At 33.9% G+C, this 21,337-nt stretch overlaps 1 protein-coding gene across 1 annotated transcript; it reads right to left on the bottom strand.

Moving 5' to 3' along the window:
* Positions 1 to 1,247: 1,247 nt before the first annotated feature.
* LOC115428155 (T-box transcription factor T-A) lies at positions 1,248 to 6,084 on the bottom strand. Its single transcript, XM_030147002.1, has 8 exons — positions 5,897 to 6,084; positions 5,283 to 5,547; positions 4,742 to 4,876; positions 4,595 to 4,656; positions 4,444 to 4,505; positions 3,784 to 3,957; positions 3,507 to 3,630; positions 1,248 to 1,506 (listed from the first exon to the last, which is right to left on the bottom strand). The coding sequence occupies exons 1-8, from the start codon at positions 6,082 to 6,084 to the stop codon at positions 1,248 to 1,250; spliced, it is 1,269 nt and encodes a 422-aa protein (XP_030002862.1).
* Between the last annotated feature and the right edge of the window lie 15,253 nt (positions 6,085 to 21,337).

Here is a 21,337-nt window from a genome sequence, read left to right as displayed (position 1 = left end):
TTTTATTTCATTTTATCTTATCTTTTCTTACCTTATTTTAACTTATCTTATATTTATTGGAGAGGTAAGTGTGTCCCTTCCAGGTGCTGCTGTTTGGTCCTTATTCAGTCCTAACATGCAGATCTGAACGTGTGTCGCACCATAACGCAGACTGTAACAGAAAGGTGTCACTGATGGAAAGTAACCCAGTCGATTTCTTAAACCAGACCCCTCTCCATCCACTTGTCATTTTAGTTACATGTCAGAGAAGCCACGTTCACTTAGCGAAGTCGTGACGATGCTGTTATTTAAAGAAAGCTCATATCATGGCGTTAAAAACTTCACAGCTGAGGTTTTGATGCCCGTGGGCAAAGTGGGAGTTAGACCTCACATGGAAACCAGTGAGTGTTTTTAGCATTTTAGGTCGACATTTGAGCTTTTTTTCTTATTAATTAAACCACACCAACCTTTGTTTGATATTTGACCTGACAGATTACAGCATTATTTAGATGTGAGTTCTGTTTCCTGATTAATAAAGCTCAAAAATTGTACATCTTTGTAGTTTAAATTAGTAAGAAATGCAATAAATGTCCGTAAAAAGAGACAAACGGAATCCAGTTGAGAAAACAAACATTTTTAATTTATTATTAAATGACATAAATAAAACTCACAGTGAGTTCAATACAAATAGATACTTATGTACATGTGTTTGTGCAGGGGAGCACGATGCAGAAGGCACTTTTGTCTCTCAGTAGGATAATGGAAGGCAAACATTTGTCATGCAATCTGGAAAGGCACATTTACATGAAAAACACTGGACGTTAATTTATTCTATATACACACATATACATGTTTGTGTTAGCAGAAACCAAAATTTCCATTTCATATGATCAAGAATAATACTAAAAAAAAAAAAAAAAAAAGTCAAGCATTACTCAGTTTTGATTGGACATGGGAGTAAAAAAAAAAATGGTGTAATAAACATGTTATAAATGTGTACTAAGCATGTATCTGTAAAGGATTTACTAAGAGCAAAGCAGAGCTAAATGTGCAGCTTTTCTACAGTTTGCTGCTGTAATATTCTGCAGGAGGAAGGAAACGGATCAACTTGTGTCTTTGCACATTGTCATTCTTAACAGAAAGACTCTGGGATGAACCATCGAAGTGTCACACCCTGAATCCTGTGACCGTTCCACTTCCGGACCTGGACTCTGGACTTTGTGTTTCTGTCTTTAGTCCTGCCACCACCAACGCCACGCTGAGGCTGTTCAGTAGCTCTGAGCGACAGGAGCCCAGGACGCAGCGAGCCGGGCGATGGAGCTCTCGAACTGGGCCTCGCCGACACCGACCTCGCTCAGGCTGGGGTCGTACATGGAGGAGGGCGAGGAGACGGGCAGCGACGAGGTCAGGCCGGTGTAGGAGGAGCCCCTCAGGAACTGGGAGGTCAGACCGCCTGGGATGGAGCCGGAGGCGGAGCCTGAAGGGGTGAGGGTGGTCCCCGCTACTGACCATAGGCTGGGGTACTGACTGTGGACGGGAAATACAGGACTGGTTAGTTTAGACCAGGGGTGTCAAAGTCATTTTAGTTCAGGGGCCACATTCTGCGGTGGCCCAGAGGTGCAACAGCCCAAAAAATTATCCACTATAAGAAAAAAAAGAGAACAGCCCAAAAATTTATCCACTATAAGAAAAAAAAGAGAACAGCCCAAAAAGTTATCCACTATAAGAAAAAAAAACAAAAAAACATCATCCATCTTTTCAGTTAAGGGGGCGCTGTTTACCTGAAAGGTCTCTTGCTTTAAAATTAAGGCCTCCACAAAAAATAAACGCATAGGCTGAAAATTTTTAAGGCCTTCAGCTAATGTGGCTAATGCTAAGGAAGTAACCCACCAGAAGTGGAGGTCGGTGAAAAATAAAAATAAAGTTATTTTGAAAATATATAGTGGATAATTTTTTGGGCTGTTCTTTTTTTTTTTTGTTATAGTGGATAATTTTTTGGTCTGTTCTCTTTTTTTTGTTATAGAGGATAATTTTTTGGGCTTTCTCTTTTTTATTCCTTATAGTGGATAATTGTTTGGACTGTTGCACCTCTGGGCCACAGTAACGTTCAGCCCAATTTGATCTCAAGTGGGCGGAACCAGTAAAATATTAACAGTGAAAAAAGTAAAATTACATTATGATCAGGTTTACATCTACAAAGTTTCCTTAAAAATCTGAATAACATGAACAACTTGAATTGTCTTAAGAAAAACAAATGTGATTTTAACAATATTCTGCCTCGGTTTATCAGTTTATCATTTACACATGTGCATTACAATCGCACAAAACATTTAGTAACAGGCAGAATATTGGTAAAATCGCATTTACTTTTCTTAAGACATTTCTGTTTGTTCATATTTGTTCAGATTATTCACATTTTTTGTAGAAGTATAGTTTGGTAATGTAAACATTTTCATGTAATATTACGTTTTTACACCAAAAAACAAAGAGAAAATTTGGGGTTGTCATTATTTATAGGTTATTATGATAATATTTTACTGGTCTGACCCACTTTAAATCTAATTAGACTGTATGTGTCTGTATGTGGAACCTGAATTAAAATGATTTTGACATCACTGATTGTTAATATCTTCAGTGTAATTTTTTGCAATTTTTCTCAAATTCATCCCGCGGGCCGAATTGGAAACATTGGCGGGCCTGATTTGGCCCCCAGGCCGCATGTTTGACACCTGTGGTTTAGAAGCAAGAATTCTGAGCATTTATTTAACTATACAAATGTGTTTTTATTGAGCTGTAGAAGAGCAGATGTACGGCAGATCCTCCTGAGAGCCAGGAAAGTAAACAGTTTTGCTTTTTTATATTAAATAATAGCCTTGATTGGAAACTGCATAATACGACAGCTTTCTCAGACACATTTTCTTTTAATTTATGGATTGTCGTTTGCAATGGATGGCTTTTTTTTAAGTAAATCTGTGAAACTCTTGTCTCCTACAAAAATCCAATGATGGGACTTAAGAGGATTTCATCAGAACTCATTTCAGTTTATGGTGCTTAAAACAAACTATTGTGCGAAAAATGTCTCACAGCTTAAATAAATCCTAAAAAAAGGAAGCAACACTGATGCACAGATTTTAGTTTAATTCTGCACTAAGCATATTGTTCTACTGGGATGTGCCGCCCTTTTATTTTTATTTCCAAGTTCCAACATCATACCTATGAATACGTAAATGAAAGTAATTAGTAAAATGGATTAAATGAGGATATAAGAAGATACAAACCATAAAGGTATGGCTAAGTCTGACAGTATTAACATAGGTCACATAGGCCAGTCTAGTAGATCACTTTCTACCCATGTACGTCTTATACTAATATGTTGAACTGGTTGGACTGGTGTTAATGTGTTTAAGGTGTTGTTTATAACTGTGTTTGTACTATTGTTGTTTTTTAAGTTTTTTAAGTTTGTGGATACTACTGCTATCTATCTATCTATCTATCTATCTATCTATCTATCTATCTAATGGTCTCACCTGGAGTTGGTGGTGGAGTTGGTGGTGTGGGACAGGGTACCCATGCCTGTCGAGTTGGGGATCTGAAGAGCGGACCAGCTGTCATGAGTGGGCAGAGTTCCTGAAGTGTTGTCCATGTAGTTGTCTGAAAATTAAAACAAGGATAGCAAAATTAATATTAACTGAACTTGGGAGCGTCTCACTTTATGTGTTTTTTTGGGGGGGTCACATTTTAAGCACAAAAACTAGATTTTCCCTGTTTTCCACTTTATGTGTTGCACATGTTGGGGGTACTTACTCGTGGTGGAGGTGCGGTGGGGGTAGTGGCTCGGGTAAGGGGCCGCCCTGTGGCTCCTCAGGCTGGAGTAGCGCTCGCAGTATGATCCAGAGGAGTGGCCCGCCGTGCCGCTGAACTGTGGAGGGCTGCTGCTGGGGCAGATGGGAGTCTGGCCTGGGAGGAACCAACCACCAACTGTGGGCATCAAACACACAGTTCACATTTAGAACAGAAGACAAAGCTGGTGTTGGGTTTTTTTTTTATTCATTATTATTATTATTATTATTATTATTATTATTATTATTATTATTATTATTATTATTATTGCATTATTCTGTTATTCTCATGGTTAGTTTTATCACACGTTCCTCCATTGGATGTTTTGTTCTGATTTCATGTCTTGAATATTTGACAAAACATATGTTCACATCTATCAAGACAATAAAACATCATCTGATTTATGCCACTATTCATATTATAGAAGTTGTACATCAGCTTAAGTTTGCAGCATTTGTAGTTTTGCTAACCTGTTTATTTTTTGTTATCTCTTTTCTATTCTATTCTATTCTATTCTATTTGCTATAATGCTTGACATTTTCCTTTTGGTAGAACATACATATAATTACATTTCTACATGTTTTTAAGTGTGAAAAATTAAATTCATACATAAGGGGAACTCACGTTGAGAGTAGCCGGATTGTTGATTGTCTGCGCTGTGATCTGGAACTTCTTTATGGTCACTCCTGTGGTTAAAAAAACACAGTAACGCTTCGATTTTTAGTCATGAAAATGTACTTTTATAATATATGAGGTTGAAAATTGAGGCTCGGACCTTTCTTTGGCATCTAAGAAGGCTTTGGCAAATGGATTGTGCTTGATCTTCAGAGCAGTAATCTGTCAAGAAGAAGAAAAATGTAGTGTTTTTAAATCGATATTAAGTTTTAGAAGTGGTTGAGGATGTAGTTTCATCAAAAGTCACCTCTTCATTCTGGTAAGCAGTGACAGCAATGAACTGTGTTTCAGGGAAAGACTGGCTGCTGATCATCTTCTGAATACCTCCAACTTTAACGATGTGTATCCTGGGCTCGTATTTGTGCAGAGAATTCAGCATAATCTGTAAAAAAAAAAAATTAAAACAAAAAATAAAAAATAAAGAGGAAAAAGGAATGACTACGTTATCACCCAGTAATTTTTCTCATGTAAGTTTCTTTTTTTGTAATAACAGGCATCCATCTCCATCTTCTTCTCCTCTAATTCCTGAAATAGTCATAAAAAGTTGCAAAAAGTTTCATTATAATTTATTCATTTATTTGATTTTCACATAATAAAAACATACACATAAACACATGCTGGTTAAAAATTGTGATGAATGGTTACCAAAAACCCTCAAAGGGCTTCACAAGTGGCAACCTCCACATTTCAAAGATTATTTACAACTTTCTACTTCATCTTCTATGTCTGTATCTGTCCCCAGTGTTTTTCTTCGTGCGTAAAAACCACATATTCGACCATCTCCTCACCTGTCCGCCTCCGTTCAGTTTATTGGAGAGTTTGACTTTGCTGAAGGAAACCGGGGCTTTCATCCAGTGCGCTCCGAAGTTGGGGGAGTCCGGGTGGATGTAAACGCAGCTGGGGCTCTGGGGCTCCGGTTTGCCGCCGGGAACCCACTCGCCGTTCACGTATTTCCACCGGTTATTGTCTGCGGCCACGAAATCCAGCAACACTGAATACATGGCGTTTGGGTCCAGGCCCGTCACACTGGCCCTGAGCACTGGAAACATCCTCCTGAAATAAAAGAAAGTAGATTTTTAAGAACTCGAACTGCTCTTTTTATTTTTATCTTTTATGGTTTATTTACTCTTTTAGTAAATGCGTTTTATCTGTTTTTGTTTAAGCATAAATGTCTCCTAAAAAGCCTCATCTGAAGGCCCTAAAAGCCGTGGGTATAGTTTTTTGACAGTGGGTAATCCTGCCTCATACCCACTGACAATTTTCTTTACTCTTTAAAAAAAAAAATTAGAGCAATATTTGTATATTTGTACATCAGAGTACAGCTTTACGCGTAGAAACCCGTGCGTAAAGCGTGCGTAAAAATGTGCCAAGCCTGTGCCGCGGCCTCCCCCGCCGGACCTACCTTCCAGTTTTGGTGACAATCATCTCGTTGGTCAGCTCTTTGAACTTGTTCCATAAATCCGCGTCCTCCAGAGTCAGTTTTATATCCCTCTCGGATGCGTCTCCCTTCTCGCTGCCCTTCTGGAACTCGCTCTCCACGGCGCTGAGGAGATGCTCCAGGCGCTGGTCGGGGTTGGAAGAAGAAGTCATATTTCCAAGAGAAAAAGTAAGTTCCAAAAAGTTCAGTTCAGTTTACTTTAGTTGGTTGTGGTGCAGCAGAGGCTCAGTGACTCCGAAGAACAGAAGGTGAACCAGTAGAAGGTCTGAGGCCCAGCGGATAACTGGTTTCTAAACCCTGAAGGCCTCTTCATTTAAGGGCCCCAAGGGACCTCATGGGGATGCGGGGCGGGGTCTTTGCGCGCACACCTCTCCTCTAGGACTGTCTCCTAAACCCGCCCCCACAGCAGACACACGGTCTCACAACAATTTACACATATTTTACCGATATTTGGAGACTTTGATGTAAGTTTTGTTGGGTAAAATAAAAATAAAAAAGTTTATCAAATCAGCTTTTACAAGAGGTGGCACATAAAGTTCACTCATTCTTCACTCCAGATGAAGCACAAGCACAGTTGTTTAAAAAAAAAAAGAAAACCTAGAAAAAGTAAAAGTTCTGATTCAATTTGGTTATAAAAAGGTAAAAATAAATAAATAAATAAAATGAAAAAACTAGTAAAAGTAAAAGTTCTGATTCAATTTAGGTATAAAAAGGTAAAATAAATAAATAAATAAATAAATAAATAAATAAACTAGTAAAAGTAAAAGTTCTGATTCAATTTAGGTATAAAAAGTAAAAAACAAAAACAAACAAACAAAAAACCTAGTAAAACTAAAAGTTCTGATTCAATTTAGGTACAAAAAGCTAAAAAAAAAAAAATAAAATAAAAAATAAAACAAAAAAAAAAAAAACTACTAAAAGTAAAAGTTCTGATTCAATTTAGGTATAAAAAGGTAAAAAAAAAAAAATAGTAAAAATAAAAGTTCTGATTCAACTTAGGTATAAAAAGGTAAAAAAAAAAACAAAACAAAACAAAAAAAACCTGGTAAAAGTAAAAGTTCTGATTCAACTTAGGTATAAAAAGGTAAAAAAAAAAAAAAAAAAAAAAAAAAAAAAAACCTAGTAAAAGTAAAAGTTCTGATTCAATTTAGGTATAAAAAGATACAAAAAAAAGCTAAAAAACCAACCACCAGTAGAACATTCCTGTCAGTTGAACCTCACATTATGCCAACATTTTATTAAGACTATTAAATCTAACATAACAAATAAAATTAAAGATAAAAACAAAACAATAAACAAGTGAGAATAATGAACGTCCAAAACCATTTATCACCTTTTTCTTCATCATCCACTCTCTCTCTTTTATTTCCATTAATTTTTCATCTTATATCTTTTACATGTTGTTAATTTAAAAACTCATTACATTCAGTTTGGATCAAAATGAGCAAAAGGAGAATTAAACGACAAAAATCAGAAACTATAGGTATATGTTTTTGTCTCATTATGCTTTTATCATCTTATAATCATCTTTTCTGTCTTGTTTGTTGTGTCTGATATTCTCTCCATGTCTTTTCTATGTATTATCATCACATCCATTTAGGTTAAAGCTAGTATGAAATCATGCACTGATCAAAACAAAAATATCTTCTTGAATTGCTCTCGAATGCAAAGAAACTAAACTAAAGTGCAGATATGTGAAAACTGTCATTTAGTGTGTTTGATAATGTATTACAGTCTGTGGGATTTGATGCCCTGCGTGTTCAGACAAAAGAAGGGAAGCGAGGCCACAGAGCAGCACCTTTGAACTCAGTTGTATATTTGCAAATAGAGCTAATCTTTTGTTGTCTCAAATCCACATGGGAGAGGGAGGGCTTGTGTTTACTGAGAGCGAGCCATTAGGACAGACTCTGTGTTCCTGTTGTGCCAAAGTGTGGACGGCCCACAAGTGATGCCCGGATTTGCATAATGGGGCCTACACGGCTCCCTCTGAGGCCTTCACTTCACCACAGCAAAGGAGAAAGTTATGAGGAAACGGGCCAATTTCTGTCAGCGTTTACCTTTTATTAACAACAGTCAGGTCAGAAAATGGAAATAGAAAGAGAAAGAGACAGACTGCAGCTCTGGAGTTGACTTTTCTGCTTCTCCACTGGTTAAAAGTCACTACATTTGTACTTATTTACTGTTACTTTAGTATGATTGTCTTTACATAATCATTTTAATTTCTTGTATTATCCTTTCTCTGTGTCAGTGCAGCAGTAATTCAACATCATATTAATAGAGATTTAAGGATGTGCATAGATGAATCACCACTTATAGTCTGTGTATGTTGTAAAATGATGTTAATTTTAAGATCTTTTTTGTCTCAGATTATTTTTAATGTTATATCTTCACTATTGCTGCACTTTTTGCAAGAATGGATTTTTTTTTTATCATTTGAAGCCTTGTAAAGACTGTGAAAAATGTTACAGAAAATAAGAGTATGTACTTGTAGATGTTGTTATTGTTGTAGAAAATCTTCTTCTGCAATGAAGGGGAGCAGAATTATCATAGAATGAGCTTTTATTCAGATTTTTATTTCCAGTTTCAGAGGTTTACACTGTAAAAAAAAAAAATCCTGTTGTTTTTACAGAAAAAAAAAACTGGCAGCTGTGGTTTCCAGAACAATACTGTAAAAAACACATCCAACTGTAAAAATATTTATGGAGTAACATGTAGATTTAACACTGGATTTAAATGGTAAATGGACTGCACTTATTTAGCACATTTTCTCCACCTTCATGGTCTCCAAAGCACTTTCCAAAACCACCAGGTCCAACTGGGAACAGTTTAGGGTTCAGTGTCTTCCATGTAAACTTGGACATATGGACAGTCAGAGCCAGGATTTGAACCACCAACCCTTTGGTTATTGGACGAGCCGCTCTACCAACTCTACCAACCCATTAATTTACTAATTTAAAATGTTACATTGTTAAATGTTTACTTTTTTATAACTTTATATATATATATATATATATATATATATATATATATATATATATATATATATATATATATATATATATATATAAAAGCAAATAGGCCGTTATTTCAACATTATGCTCTTTGCAATTTAAAAGGCACCACATTGTATTTCAACGTACAGTTTTATTTTCTAAAAACAATAGAAATACATCATTTCTCCATACAAATCTGGTTTTGTTCACATACTCTTCCTGTAAAAACTACAGCTATATTTGATTCAATCGTTAACATTAAAATCTTTTCAAATAAACATCTTTGCATTGTATTATCACTTACAGTTTTTTTATGTTGCAATTTTACAACTTTTTGGTGTTAATTCTACAGTCATTTTTTACAGTGTAGTGTTTTAACAGCTTCTGTACAACATGCATTGATTTGAATGGATATCTATCTATCTATCTATCTATCTATCTATCTATCTATCTATCTATCTATCTATCTATCTATCTATCTATCTATCTATCTATCTATCTATCTATCTATCTATCTATCTATCTATCTATCTATCTATCTATCTATCTATCTATCTCATTATATTTCTCTTTTCTTTTCCTATTTCTTTCATTCTTTTGATCATTGTCATGTCTTGCAATGACGTTACTGACTGTTTACTATTGTCTATTATTTTCTTTTCTTTTCTTTCTGTTCTCTTTTTGTTGTTTTGTGGTTATCTCCCCATGATACCTCCATTTTATTACTAAAAAATAAAATTAAATGAAAATCCTACAGGATATTTACAGTCTGGAAAACCTGACATTTTCTTTTAAAGGTCAAAGGGAATCTTTTGGGAATCATTTGATCAAAATGGACAAACTATGTAAAACCTGTAATTGCTATGAATTGAATATATCGATTTTGTGTAAACATGTACATTCTATACATTTGTATCTAGGTTAATGTAAACATACACACCTTAATGTGTTTTATCTGGTTGAAGAAGAAGCGGAGCAAGCCGTCTCCTCCCTCCCACTTGTTATAAATATTCTTTATTCTACTAAAAAACTTAGATCAGCAACAGTCACTCTCTCATTCACATTTGAGGTGTGGACATTGAATTGTATCCAAAAGGGAAGTTTTGCATGATTTGCTTTTCGGAATAAACAAAGAATGGAGAAAATAAAGTTAACCCTTTCATGCATAGTGGTCACTACAGTGGACAGTTATTCAAAGCCGTTCTTTTGTATATTCATGGATTTAATTGTTTTAGCTCCATATCAGACAACACAGTGGATCATCCCATACACTGACATTCATACCATTACCTTAACTTTACTGTTATTGATAAACCTCATCTTCACTAACATGTCTTAGTGTAAATTAATTGCTTGTTATTATCATTAGACTGCAATTTACAGTATTTTTTTAAAACAAACAGTATTTTTTTCCCCACATTATCTACATAAAGTGAGTAATAACTAGCATTGGATTATGTTAAAATGTGACAAAACATCAGATTAGCAGCATTAAAAATTATATTTCATGGTTTTCACACAGTATGCCAGTAAATACATGTTTCTTTGCTTCAAAAATTAAACACAGCTGAGTGGACATTTTTGCAACTCCATGAAAAATAGGTTCATAAAAAAGTTTCAGTTGCTTTTTTTTTTTTTTTTTTTCATGCCTAAAAATGAATAAAAACACTCAGGAAAAAAAAAAAAATCTTGATTAAGGTTCTCATAATTTATGCATGAAAGGGTTAAATAGTCTTTATGCATCTGTTGATGATAGTTGTCTAAGTGCAGGTACATTTTCACAACACACAAAGATGTTGTCAGATGAAACATTAACAGGATCATGAGTAAAGTAGGAAGTAATTAAGGATAGAAATTAAAATTCTAGTTATTTTATCAGTTTTGTTAGTAATAATAACACTGGTGTACAATTGTTTAGAAATGATTTGCTTCAGACATTAAATGTGCTAAATGTTATGTATTTTAATAAGATTAATTGGAAAATAAATGACAAAAGTGCTGGTTTGCTCATGTTTTCAAGGTATATGATTAAGTGTTATTACACACATATATTGGTTTATGTACATTTGTATAATAATTTTATAGATCTTCCACTAAATAGAACCTGTAAAGTGAATGTATTCTAATGTGCAGACAGTGTTTTGAAGTAGATCTTGTAGCTCTGAGACAAATATTCCTTTTAAGTCAAACCCATTCTCTCGTTAATTCTTGAATTTCACATTCTGACCCAAGGCTGTATCTTGGAAAGTTCAGCCAACCAGCATTTTTAACTTGATTTTTCTTTATCAGTGACTCTCGTGTGGTAAAATTTCATTACTTTTATTCTGGAAGCATTTTCCTTGTAGACCAGTGTAATGATTAGATTCAGCTTCTATGTCCTGAGTTCCATATCAGTGGAACCCAAATCCTGAATTAGTGTTTTGTTTCGTCCAGTTACCATCTTATGTCATAACTCTTGTAAATATGCCTTGTGAAACTGTTTGTGCATGTGTGTCTCTATACGTGTGTGTGTGTCTATATGTGTGTGTGTTATCTCTTCCCAGGGCTGACTCATCCGCCTAGCTCTGTTTACTTATTTAGGCCAGTTCAGTGCTCTGGAAAATATGCATCGTTATAACTGTCCCCTTTGTGAAGCACCAGACCTCTGTAATATTTCCCACCTAGGTGAGTGTGTGCTGATGCCAGAGCCGGTTAACCCTCCGCCTGCCGGACACCCAACGCCGAGGGTGTGTTTGTGTGTGAGGAGAGAAAAATCTGTGGGAAACCTCAGCAGGCTTTTCAAGCAAACTTCAGATTGAGACGCAGACGTTCGCTCACTGTGTGGGATGAAGACGCTCCAGCAGCAGCTCATATTTTACCTGTCAATCAAACGGCAGAAAATGTTTGCTGTTGTTTTGTGCTTTAATCGCCGCTCGCCAGGCAACACCCGACAACCACAACACAACAAAGTGTTTTTGTTGCTGCAGCCTGCAACACTGACTTCCCACAGAAGCACCGTATCTGCATTGAATCTAATGTGAGTGCTTTCTTGTAGGATGCATTAAAGCCCAAACTGTCTGACATTTATTACAAGTAAAGACAGAGGGATTAGTTTAACAGCTAAAGAGTAGATGGTGCATGGTTGCTATGGTGATTACCTCCACTTTACACATGGTTGCTATGGAGATTCCCAACAGACACTAAGAAAAAAAACCATGCCCTATATTTTGCAAGCATTTTTTTTAGCGTTTAGGCCTCTTGTCCGTTAACCCATAAAGATCCAAACATCCACCACCGACCAAAACATCTACTGATCTGAAATGATTAATACCTGTTAATCCACTAATCCTATCAATACATGTAAATAATTGGTGTAAAATACAGTTTGTCATCTTTTCATGGTCATCAGATCTGACCCATTTGGATGTTCAGAGGCTCTGTAGTTACCATGGAAACACCATCATCTTCTACAACATTGATTCAACAGTAAAACCCATGGAGTTGGATCAATGTCAGTGGATGGACACACTTGGATTATGTTCAGTTGATGATGTATTTTACTGTAAAAGTCACTTTTTCTTAACTCCCAACTTCAATCTGAGCTTTTATGAACATCTACATGGTCAGTAAATCAAATATAGGAAAATACCTGATGTTCACTGAAAAAAACAGAAAATACAGAGGATTATGTCATAGTAAATTTTGATAAATAACTTTAATGAAGTTAAATATGGAGAACATATAGAGAACATATAGACACCATAGAGAACTGGGTTAATATATGTTCCTACATTAACACTTTTATGCATGAATTATGAGAACCTGATCAAGATTTTTTTCCTAAGTGTTTTTATTCCTCTTTAGGCATGAAAAAAATAATACGATTGAACATTTTCTTATGAACCTATTTTTCATGGAGTTGCAAAAATCTCCACTCAGCTGGACACCACACGTTTAATTTTTGAAGCAAAGAAACATGTATTTACTGATATACTGTGTGAAAACTATGAACGATTTTTTAAAAATGCTGCTAATCTGATGTTTTCGGATGTCACATTTTAACATACTCTAATACTAATTATTAATCACTTTATGGAGATAATACGCAAAAAAAAAAACAAAAACAAATTTTAGTTAAAAAAAAACAACTGTTAAATACAGTCTAATAATAATAACAAGCAATTAATTTATACTAAAACATGTTACTTCAGATCAGGTTTATCAAGAACAGTAAAGTTACAGTAATGGTATGAGTGTCTGTGTATGAGATGATCCACTGTGTTGGCTGATATGGAACTAAAACAATAAAATCTATGAATATACAAAAGAACAGCTTTGAATAACTGTCCACTGTAGTGACCACTATGCATGAAAGGGTTAAAGCATGATGACATAATGTGGCTCCAGAATGGGGTGTTTTTGGTCATTTTCACAACATCCTCCCATTAGAAAGCAGTCTGTATTTGGTTATTGCATGTAGATATGAGGCATCTGTCTGTGTGTTACTGTACTGGGGGCTAATGGGGGTTAATGTCCTCTATGGAGCCACTTTTTAACACTCTCTGTCTCCGAAATAAAAAAAAAAAAAGGAGGAAGAGGCTGCTGAATGATACGGGATGCGAAGGTGTGAGAGATCCCCTTTACATTTATGGCCTCTGTTGAACTGGAGGAAGTGGTGTAGTAAAGTGGAGTCGCGCTCCAAAGGCCTCACTCAATTCCAAGTACATCACAGACAGAGGAACCGGAGGCGACGGGAAAACACATGAGAGCTTTTCTAAGGATCAATGGAGCCAGATGTAACGCTGAATACTGCAAAGAGATGAATATATATAAATAAAGTGTCTTTATTTGCAAGTACGTTGATTTTACAGACTTTTTATGATCTGTGACTGTTTCATTTCACTATAAGAGAACAAACACCCTGATAAAACCTATTCACTGGGTTATATGAATGATAAACTGGCATAGTCGACCTCATATGGAGTCGGATTTACACATGTCAGTGTAATACAGACAAAAGAAATGCAAAGAATATCCAAGAATGGAAGAAGTTTTAAGTTTTGACCCTGAAAAAGAGATTTTTCCAGGCGCTGTGAAAAAATTGTCACCAATTTAAAAAGTTCATAAATATAATGAAGTGCCACATAATAATATATATCATCTATCATATTTAAAGTTGAAAAATATGTGAAAAAGCTAATCAAATTCATTTCTAAATATTGTTAGATTTACTCACTATTTCACAAGAATTCATTGAGATTTACAGAATTCCTGGATATTTCTATCTCCAGGTACATTCAGGTTGACTAACTTTTCATTTTAGATCATCCTGTGGGTTTCAAGGAATCCACATTAACTGTAAAAAAAAAAAAAAAGAAAAAAAAAAAGCTTTTCATCATCAAATTATGATTTAGCTAAGGCAGTCAAGTCTAGCATAAAGGAAATATTCTGTAAATAATGTTAAATAAAGTTCTAAGTCTAAATCATGGACATAATTGGCTTAAAATTTGTGAAATAAATCAGTTTTCTAATTTGCTTCAGTTTTCACATTATCATAGTTTAAACTGTAATTAAGTGATTTAAATATGTTTGATTATTTAGACAAACTTTATTGATCCACAAGGGAAATTACTTGCAAATCAGCTGCATACAAAAACACTCTTTAAAGCAAAAAAGCAAAAAAAATAAATATATAAATAATAATAACAATAAAGGAAAGTAAGTAAAATGAGATAAAAGCAATAATTAATATAAATAAATAAATACAAATACTCTAATAAAGCAGGAAAAAATACAAGATTTGCATATGTACAAATCTACAGGACACTGAAGTAAATATATACTATATACATACGCTAATAAAGAAAAAAAAAAAAAAAAAAAAAACAAGATTTGCATATGTACAAATTCTTTTTCTTCCAGCTTCTATTTATTTATTTACTGATTCAACAGCTACTTGTTCACATTCACTCAACAACTAAATGTATGAATAAAGACACATTAGTCAGAGTATGACTACAGCAGTAAGAGCTGTGAGTAAAACCAGTCACCTCTTACTAACAGCCCATACCAGTAAAGACACACACACACACACACACACACACACACACTGATCCCTCCCTGATGTGGATTGAGTTCTGAGCTTCGTCTGTCACTTTTGCGTTTCCACTTCAAGTTCAGGAAATCTAAACTTTCCTCTTCTAATCACCCAGCCCTTTGAAAAGGATAAAAAGAATTAGTGGGGACAGTAATTGCCCCCCCTCGGCCCCCCCGCCGGCCCTCATCCAGCTGCCCTGGGACCCTACAGCGGACCTTGAGACCTTTGGCATGCTAATGATACAGGCTCAGCTTTGACACTGGAGGACTGAGCCGGCATTTGTGTTGAGTCTGAGTGATGTGGTGAAGGAGCATCAGAGGAGATCATCTAATGTGTAAAACAAGACGACAACGCCTGAATGATCATAGGGAAAACTGGGAAACATGAAGCACTACTTAATATTAAAAACATGTTCACTGAAGAAAAGGAAGGATACAAATCTGAGGAGTTGGTTTCATTTCAAGGCTGAAAGACATGTTTTGGCATGGCAGTGTGGAGCAAAAAAGTTGTGCAAACATGAAGTAGTTTATAGAGAAATACAAAAATAATATTATCAAGAAATATAGTTTTGAAGGTGTTTGTTTATCACAGAAGTTCTGTTGCATTTGAGTGGTTCTTTTAGGGGCAAGTGGATGTACAAATGTATGTATGTATGCACATTGTGTAGGTTTGTATATTTGTACATATGTATATATGTATATGTGCATGTGCATGTGTATGTACATGTGTATTTATGTGTATATGTATATGTGCATTTATATGTATGTGTGTATGTGCATTTAAATATGTATATGTGCATTTATATATGTATATGTGTATGTGTATTTATATGTATATGTGTATGTGCATTTATATATGTATATGTGTATGTGTATTTATATGTATATGAGCATTTATATATGTATGTGTATGTGCATTTATATATGTATATGTGTATGTATATGTATATGTGTATGTGCATTTATATATGTATATGTGTATGTATATGTATATGTGTATGTGCATTTATATATGTATATGTGTATGCGTATTTATATATATATATGTATATGAGCATTTATATATGTATGTGTGTGTGCATTTATATATGTATATGTGTATGTATATGTGTATGTGCATTTATATATGTATGTGTATGTATATGTATGTGTATGTATATGTGCATTTATATATGTATATGTGTATGTATATGTATATGTATATGTATATGTATATGTGTATGTACACATTCATGTGTGTATGTTTATATGTGTTCATTGTTCATATGTGTTCAAGTTGTAATCATTTTATTTTCAGACACATCCCTCTTTTTATTCCTGTTTATACACATCAGCATCACCTTTGACCATGTGTAATGGTTCCATACTGAGTGCCGGTTACACTTAATCTTTCAAGAATAAATCACATTGTCACAATCATTTCATGACAATCATTTTATGGGCATCAGTGTATGTATGTATGCATGTTTATGTATAAATGTGTGCACATGCATATGGAAATGTATGTGTTTATGCATGTGTGTATCTTTATGTGTGTATGTGTAAAATTATTGCAAGCTTAGTTTTAATTTCTGACACTTTTGTTGTTGAAATCACATTTAAGCAAAGAATCCATGTGTCATTCCCAGAAATTTTGGCCACGACTTTATGTGTGTGTATGTATGCATGCATTTGTGTATATATGTAGATGTGTGTATATGTATGTATATATTTATAAATTTATAGCCTATATATATATATATATATATATATATATATATATATATATATAAGCAATATGCTAAAGTCGTGGGCCACCACAAGGTATGTTGTTTCAGCAAGACTATGAGCACCTATCCATTTCTCAGTCTTGGAAGTATATGTACAACTGGAATATACAGCAAATAGGTATAGGAAAAGTGCATTTCCTAAAAAAAAAAAAAAAAATACTATACGGCAGGGGTGTCAAACTCATTTTCTTCCGGGGCCACATTCAGCCCAATTTAATCTGAAGTGGGCTGGACCAGTAAAATAATAGCATGATAATCAACAAATAATGACAACTACAAATTGTTTTAGTGCAAAAAATAACATTCAATTATGCCAATATTTACATTTACAAACTATCCAAACAAAAAGGATGTGAAAAACCTGAAAAAACAGAATTTGTTAAGAAATATAAGTACAATTTTATCAATATTATGCCTCTACTTAACATTTATATATATGCACAAAACATTTAGTAACAGACAGAACATTGTTAAAATTGCACTTCATTTTCTTCATTTCTTCATTTTGTTCAAGTCAGGATAGTTTGTTAACGTAAAACATTTTCATAATTTAATGTTTTTTGCACTAAATCAAAGAGAAAAAATTGGTGTTGTCATTATTTATGCATTATTATGATATTATTTTTGAGTTTGACACCCTAACTTGCACTTTGCAAATTCCTCTCACAGGCCGGATTGGAACCTTTGGACCCCCAGGCCACATGTTTGACACCTGTGCTATTCGGGGTCCTCACAACAGAGAAAAGGCTGAAATATTGTGAAGGTGTGTAATATAACATAAAATCATTTAAGAAAACATCCAGAGTTGACCCAAAAGAGGTATTGATTTACTGAATCCAAATGAAGGTCACATATATACTGACTTTACCTGCAGAAGCTGTTCAGGTCAGATTTTTTCTCTTTTTTTTCCAATACTGGTGGGATTATTTCCTGCATTTTTTACAGACATAAAGACACACACCCATTACAACCCTGTGAAAACAACAAACAACAAAACTAAAGGCTGCCTATGACTTTTGCACTGTATTGTAATTATAAATAATAAATAACTGCGGGGGTGAAACGAGTGTTTTCTTCTTTCCACTCCTTTTCAGATATGTACGTACAGGCTGTATTTGCTGCAGTCCTTTTGGGCTACATTTCTGTCTTCTTTACTGTTTGACTGATGGGCTGAGTTGTTGAAAAGGCAGGTTCATGTGTGTGTTCTGTCCTTGTAGGTTTTCTGTTCAGACTCTGTGTATGTTTAGAACTAACCCATGTTCTGTCCACTTTAGTATGGATGATTTGAGACTTTTCAGCCTCTCACTAACATACAAAAGCAAAATGATCAGAAACTAGAAGCACTCGGAGAGCGCAGACCTCCGCCAAGGCTGATCAGTGGCCCCCCCCGTGGGCCCCCCCACGCCAAGGAAGTTATGTTTTTGCCAGGGTTTGTTTGTCTGTCTGTTTGTCTGTCCGTTAGTGTGCAACATAACTCAAAAAGTTATGGACAGATTTTGATGAAATTTTCAGGGTTTGTTGGAAATGGGCCCCCCTGTGGGCCCCCCCACCCCCGATCACCACCAAAAGTTAATCATTTCTTCCTTATCCCATTTCCAACAAACCCTGAAAATTTCATCAAAATCTGTCCATAACTTTTTGAGTTATGTTGCACACTAACGGACAGACAGACAAACAAACAAACAAACCCTGGCAAAAACATAACCTCCTTGGCGGAGGTAAAAATGCTTTTAATGCTGCAAGAACTTAGCTTATGTGCATCTTGTGGGAGACATAGAGTTGGTTTTATACCCGAGTTTACTTATTATTGCTTTGTGTAATGAGCATGCATCTAAAACTCCTATTTTTGTCATCAAACACAGTATCTGAAGTCAGTGTTTGATCAAAAACACACTATAGATCAGGGGTGTCAAACTCATTTTAGTCCAGGGGCTACAATAAGCCCAATTTGATCTGCAGTGGGCCGAACCAGTAAAATAATAACAGAATAACCTATAAATAATGACAACTCCACATTTTTGTCTGTGTTTTAGTACAAAAAACCCCCATTAAATTATGAAAATACTTACTTTTATACAGTATCCAAACAAAAAAAGATGTGAATAACTTGAAAAAACTGAAATTTCTAAAGAAAAATAAGTGCGATTTTAACAATATTCAGCCTCCACTTCTCATTTGTTCATGTGCATTATGGATCAGATCTACAAAGACACTAAACACTGAGGAACAGGCAGAAAAGAGTTCAAATTGTGCTGAATTTTCTTTAGACATTTCAGGTTGTTCATATTTGTTCAGGTTATTCACATTTTAGTGTTACAGGATAGTTTGTAAATGTAAATATTTTCGTAATTTAAGGTTATTTTTTTGCACTAAAACAAAGAGAAAAATTTAAAGTTGTTAATTCAAGATTTTTTGCTTGATTCAAAAATTTTTTTGCTAAATTAAAGATTTTTTTTGACTTAATTCAAGATTTTTTTTAACTTGATTTAACATTTTTTTTTCTTAATTCAAGATTTTTTGCTAAATTTGAGATTTTTTTTGTTTAATTGAAGATTTTTTTTTACTTAATTGAAGTTTGTTTGTTTTTTTGCTTAATTCAAGATTTTTTTTTACTTAATTGAAGATTTTTTTTTTTTTTTTTTGCTTAATTCAAGATTTTTAATTTTTAAATTTATTTATATATTTATTTTGGCATAATTCAACATTTTTTCCTTAATTCAAGATAATTTTTTAAATAATTTTTTAGTTATTTTTCTGAATTCAGTTCAAAAGCGTGGAATTTTTGCACTTTGTAAATTCATCCCAGGGGCTGGATTGGAACCTTTGGCGGGCCGCATGTTTGACACCCCTGCTATAGATATTGTGTCTCTACAGCAAAGAACAATAAACACACAGGGACAAATATCAGTTTATAAAAACAGAGCAGATGCAGCTAACACCACTGGTCAGAGCTAATCTTGAATTAAATGATACCAGATAAGATAAGAACAGATTACATCACAGTTTACTGCTCTCCTGCTAAGGTGGAGCAGCGTAAAACACAAATGAGCCCATGTGTTAACTATTTTTAATTTACTTACTTAGATAATGAGACATTTCCATATTAACTAAAAGTTGTATGTGCATGTTACAGCTCAGAGCCCATAATGTGGCATCTATGAAGGTGGATATCAATAGGATTACTTTGGAAAAGTAAAAGTAAATATATAAAACAAGTACCTGTCTACAAAGTATCCTCCACATGTGACTGTCTACAGAATTATACTCCACAAAAATACACAAAAAGTATGCAGTGATGCTGAATATGTGCACTAAATAAACTAGAAACAGCCAAAAGTGTCATCTGATATGTTGTAGTTTAGTTTTAGTTTATTTATCTATTTCATTCATAGAAATAAATTTAAAAAAATGAAAAAATAAAAGACAAAATAAAAGAAAAATATATAAATAAGATAAGAATATATATAAAATAAAATTAACATAAAATTAAATAAATGAAATAGAAAAGAAAGACACATAAAACAAACCTGCTTTTATATTTCAGCAAAAACATAAGGTCATACTATGTAATATAACAGGAATAGTGTGTGTACTGCTGTTTGTACATTAAATTACAATATTTTCATTATATCACAGTCACACTAAGTACATTGTATTGTATATTGTAACAGGTGCTACTGCTTTTATTTTAACAGTGTAAATAAATAACTGTAAAGTAAATATATACTGTAACAGAGATACTGTTTATACCACAAAAGAACAATTTATACTCATTTCTGACTCACTTCATATATTGTAGTCCTTTTTTTGTCAACATGGTTGTGAATTTTACTTTGTCTAGAACAGGGGTGTCAAACATGCGGGCCAGGGGCCACATGCGGCCCGCCAAAGGGTCCAGTTCGGCCCCTCAGATGTTTTTGCCAGGTGCAAAAATTCCACTGTCTTGAATTGAATTAAGCAAAAAAAAAAAAAACAATTTTAGCTTGAATTAAGGAAAAAATCTTGAATTAAGGTAAAAAAAAAAAAAAAAAAAAAAAAAAAAAATCTTCAATTAAGTATTAAAATCTTGAATTAAGCAAAAAAAAAAAAAAATCTTCAATTAAGCCAAAAAAAATCTTCAGTTACGTAAAAAAAATCTTGAATTAAGCCAAAAAAAAAAAAAAAAAATCCTCAATTAAGTAAAAAAAAATCTTGAATAAACAACTTAAATTTTTTTCTTTAAAAAATAACAAATTATGAAAATATTTACATTTACAAACTATCCTTTAACACTAAAATGTGAATAACCTGAACAAATATGAACAACCTGAAATGTCCAAAGAAAATTCAGCCCAATTCTAACAACTTTTCTTCCTGTTCCTCAGTGTTTAGTGTCTTTGTAGATCTGATCCATAATGCACATGTAGAAATGATAAATTGAGGAATAATATTGTTAAAATTGCACTAAATTTTCTTACATTTTTTAAATTTAAATTTCAGTTTTATCTATTTTTTTTAAATAGTTTATAAAAGTAAGTATTTTCAAAATTTAATGTTGTTTTTTTACACTAAAACACAGACAAAAATTT

Source organism: Sphaeramia orbicularis, chromosome 11, assembly GCF_902148855.1.
Source record: "Sphaeramia orbicularis chromosome 11, fSphaOr1.1, whole genome shotgun sequence".
NCBI classification, from domain to species: domain Eukaryota; kingdom Metazoa; phylum Chordata; class Actinopteri; order Kurtiformes; family Apogonidae; genus Sphaeramia; species Sphaeramia orbicularis.
This window is presented reverse-complemented; position numbering and strand designations above follow the sequence as displayed.

What these genes read in the sequence shown, in the direction of transcription:
- LOC115428155 (XM_030147002.1), bottom strand. Translation starts at nt 6,084, where the DNA reads ATGACTTCTTCTTCCAACCCCGACCAGCGCCTGGAGCATCTCCTCAGC. An exon ending in ATTGTCACCAAAACTGGAAG is followed by an intron (nt 5,548 to 5,896) that starts GTAGGTCCGGCG and finishes CTTTTATTTCAG; the next exon opens with GAGGATGTTTCCAGTGCTCA. An exon ending in AACTGAACGGAGGCGGACAG is followed by an intron (nt 4,877 to 5,282) that starts GTGAGGAGATGG and finishes TTTTTTTTACAG; the next exon opens with ATTATGCTGAATTCTCTGCA.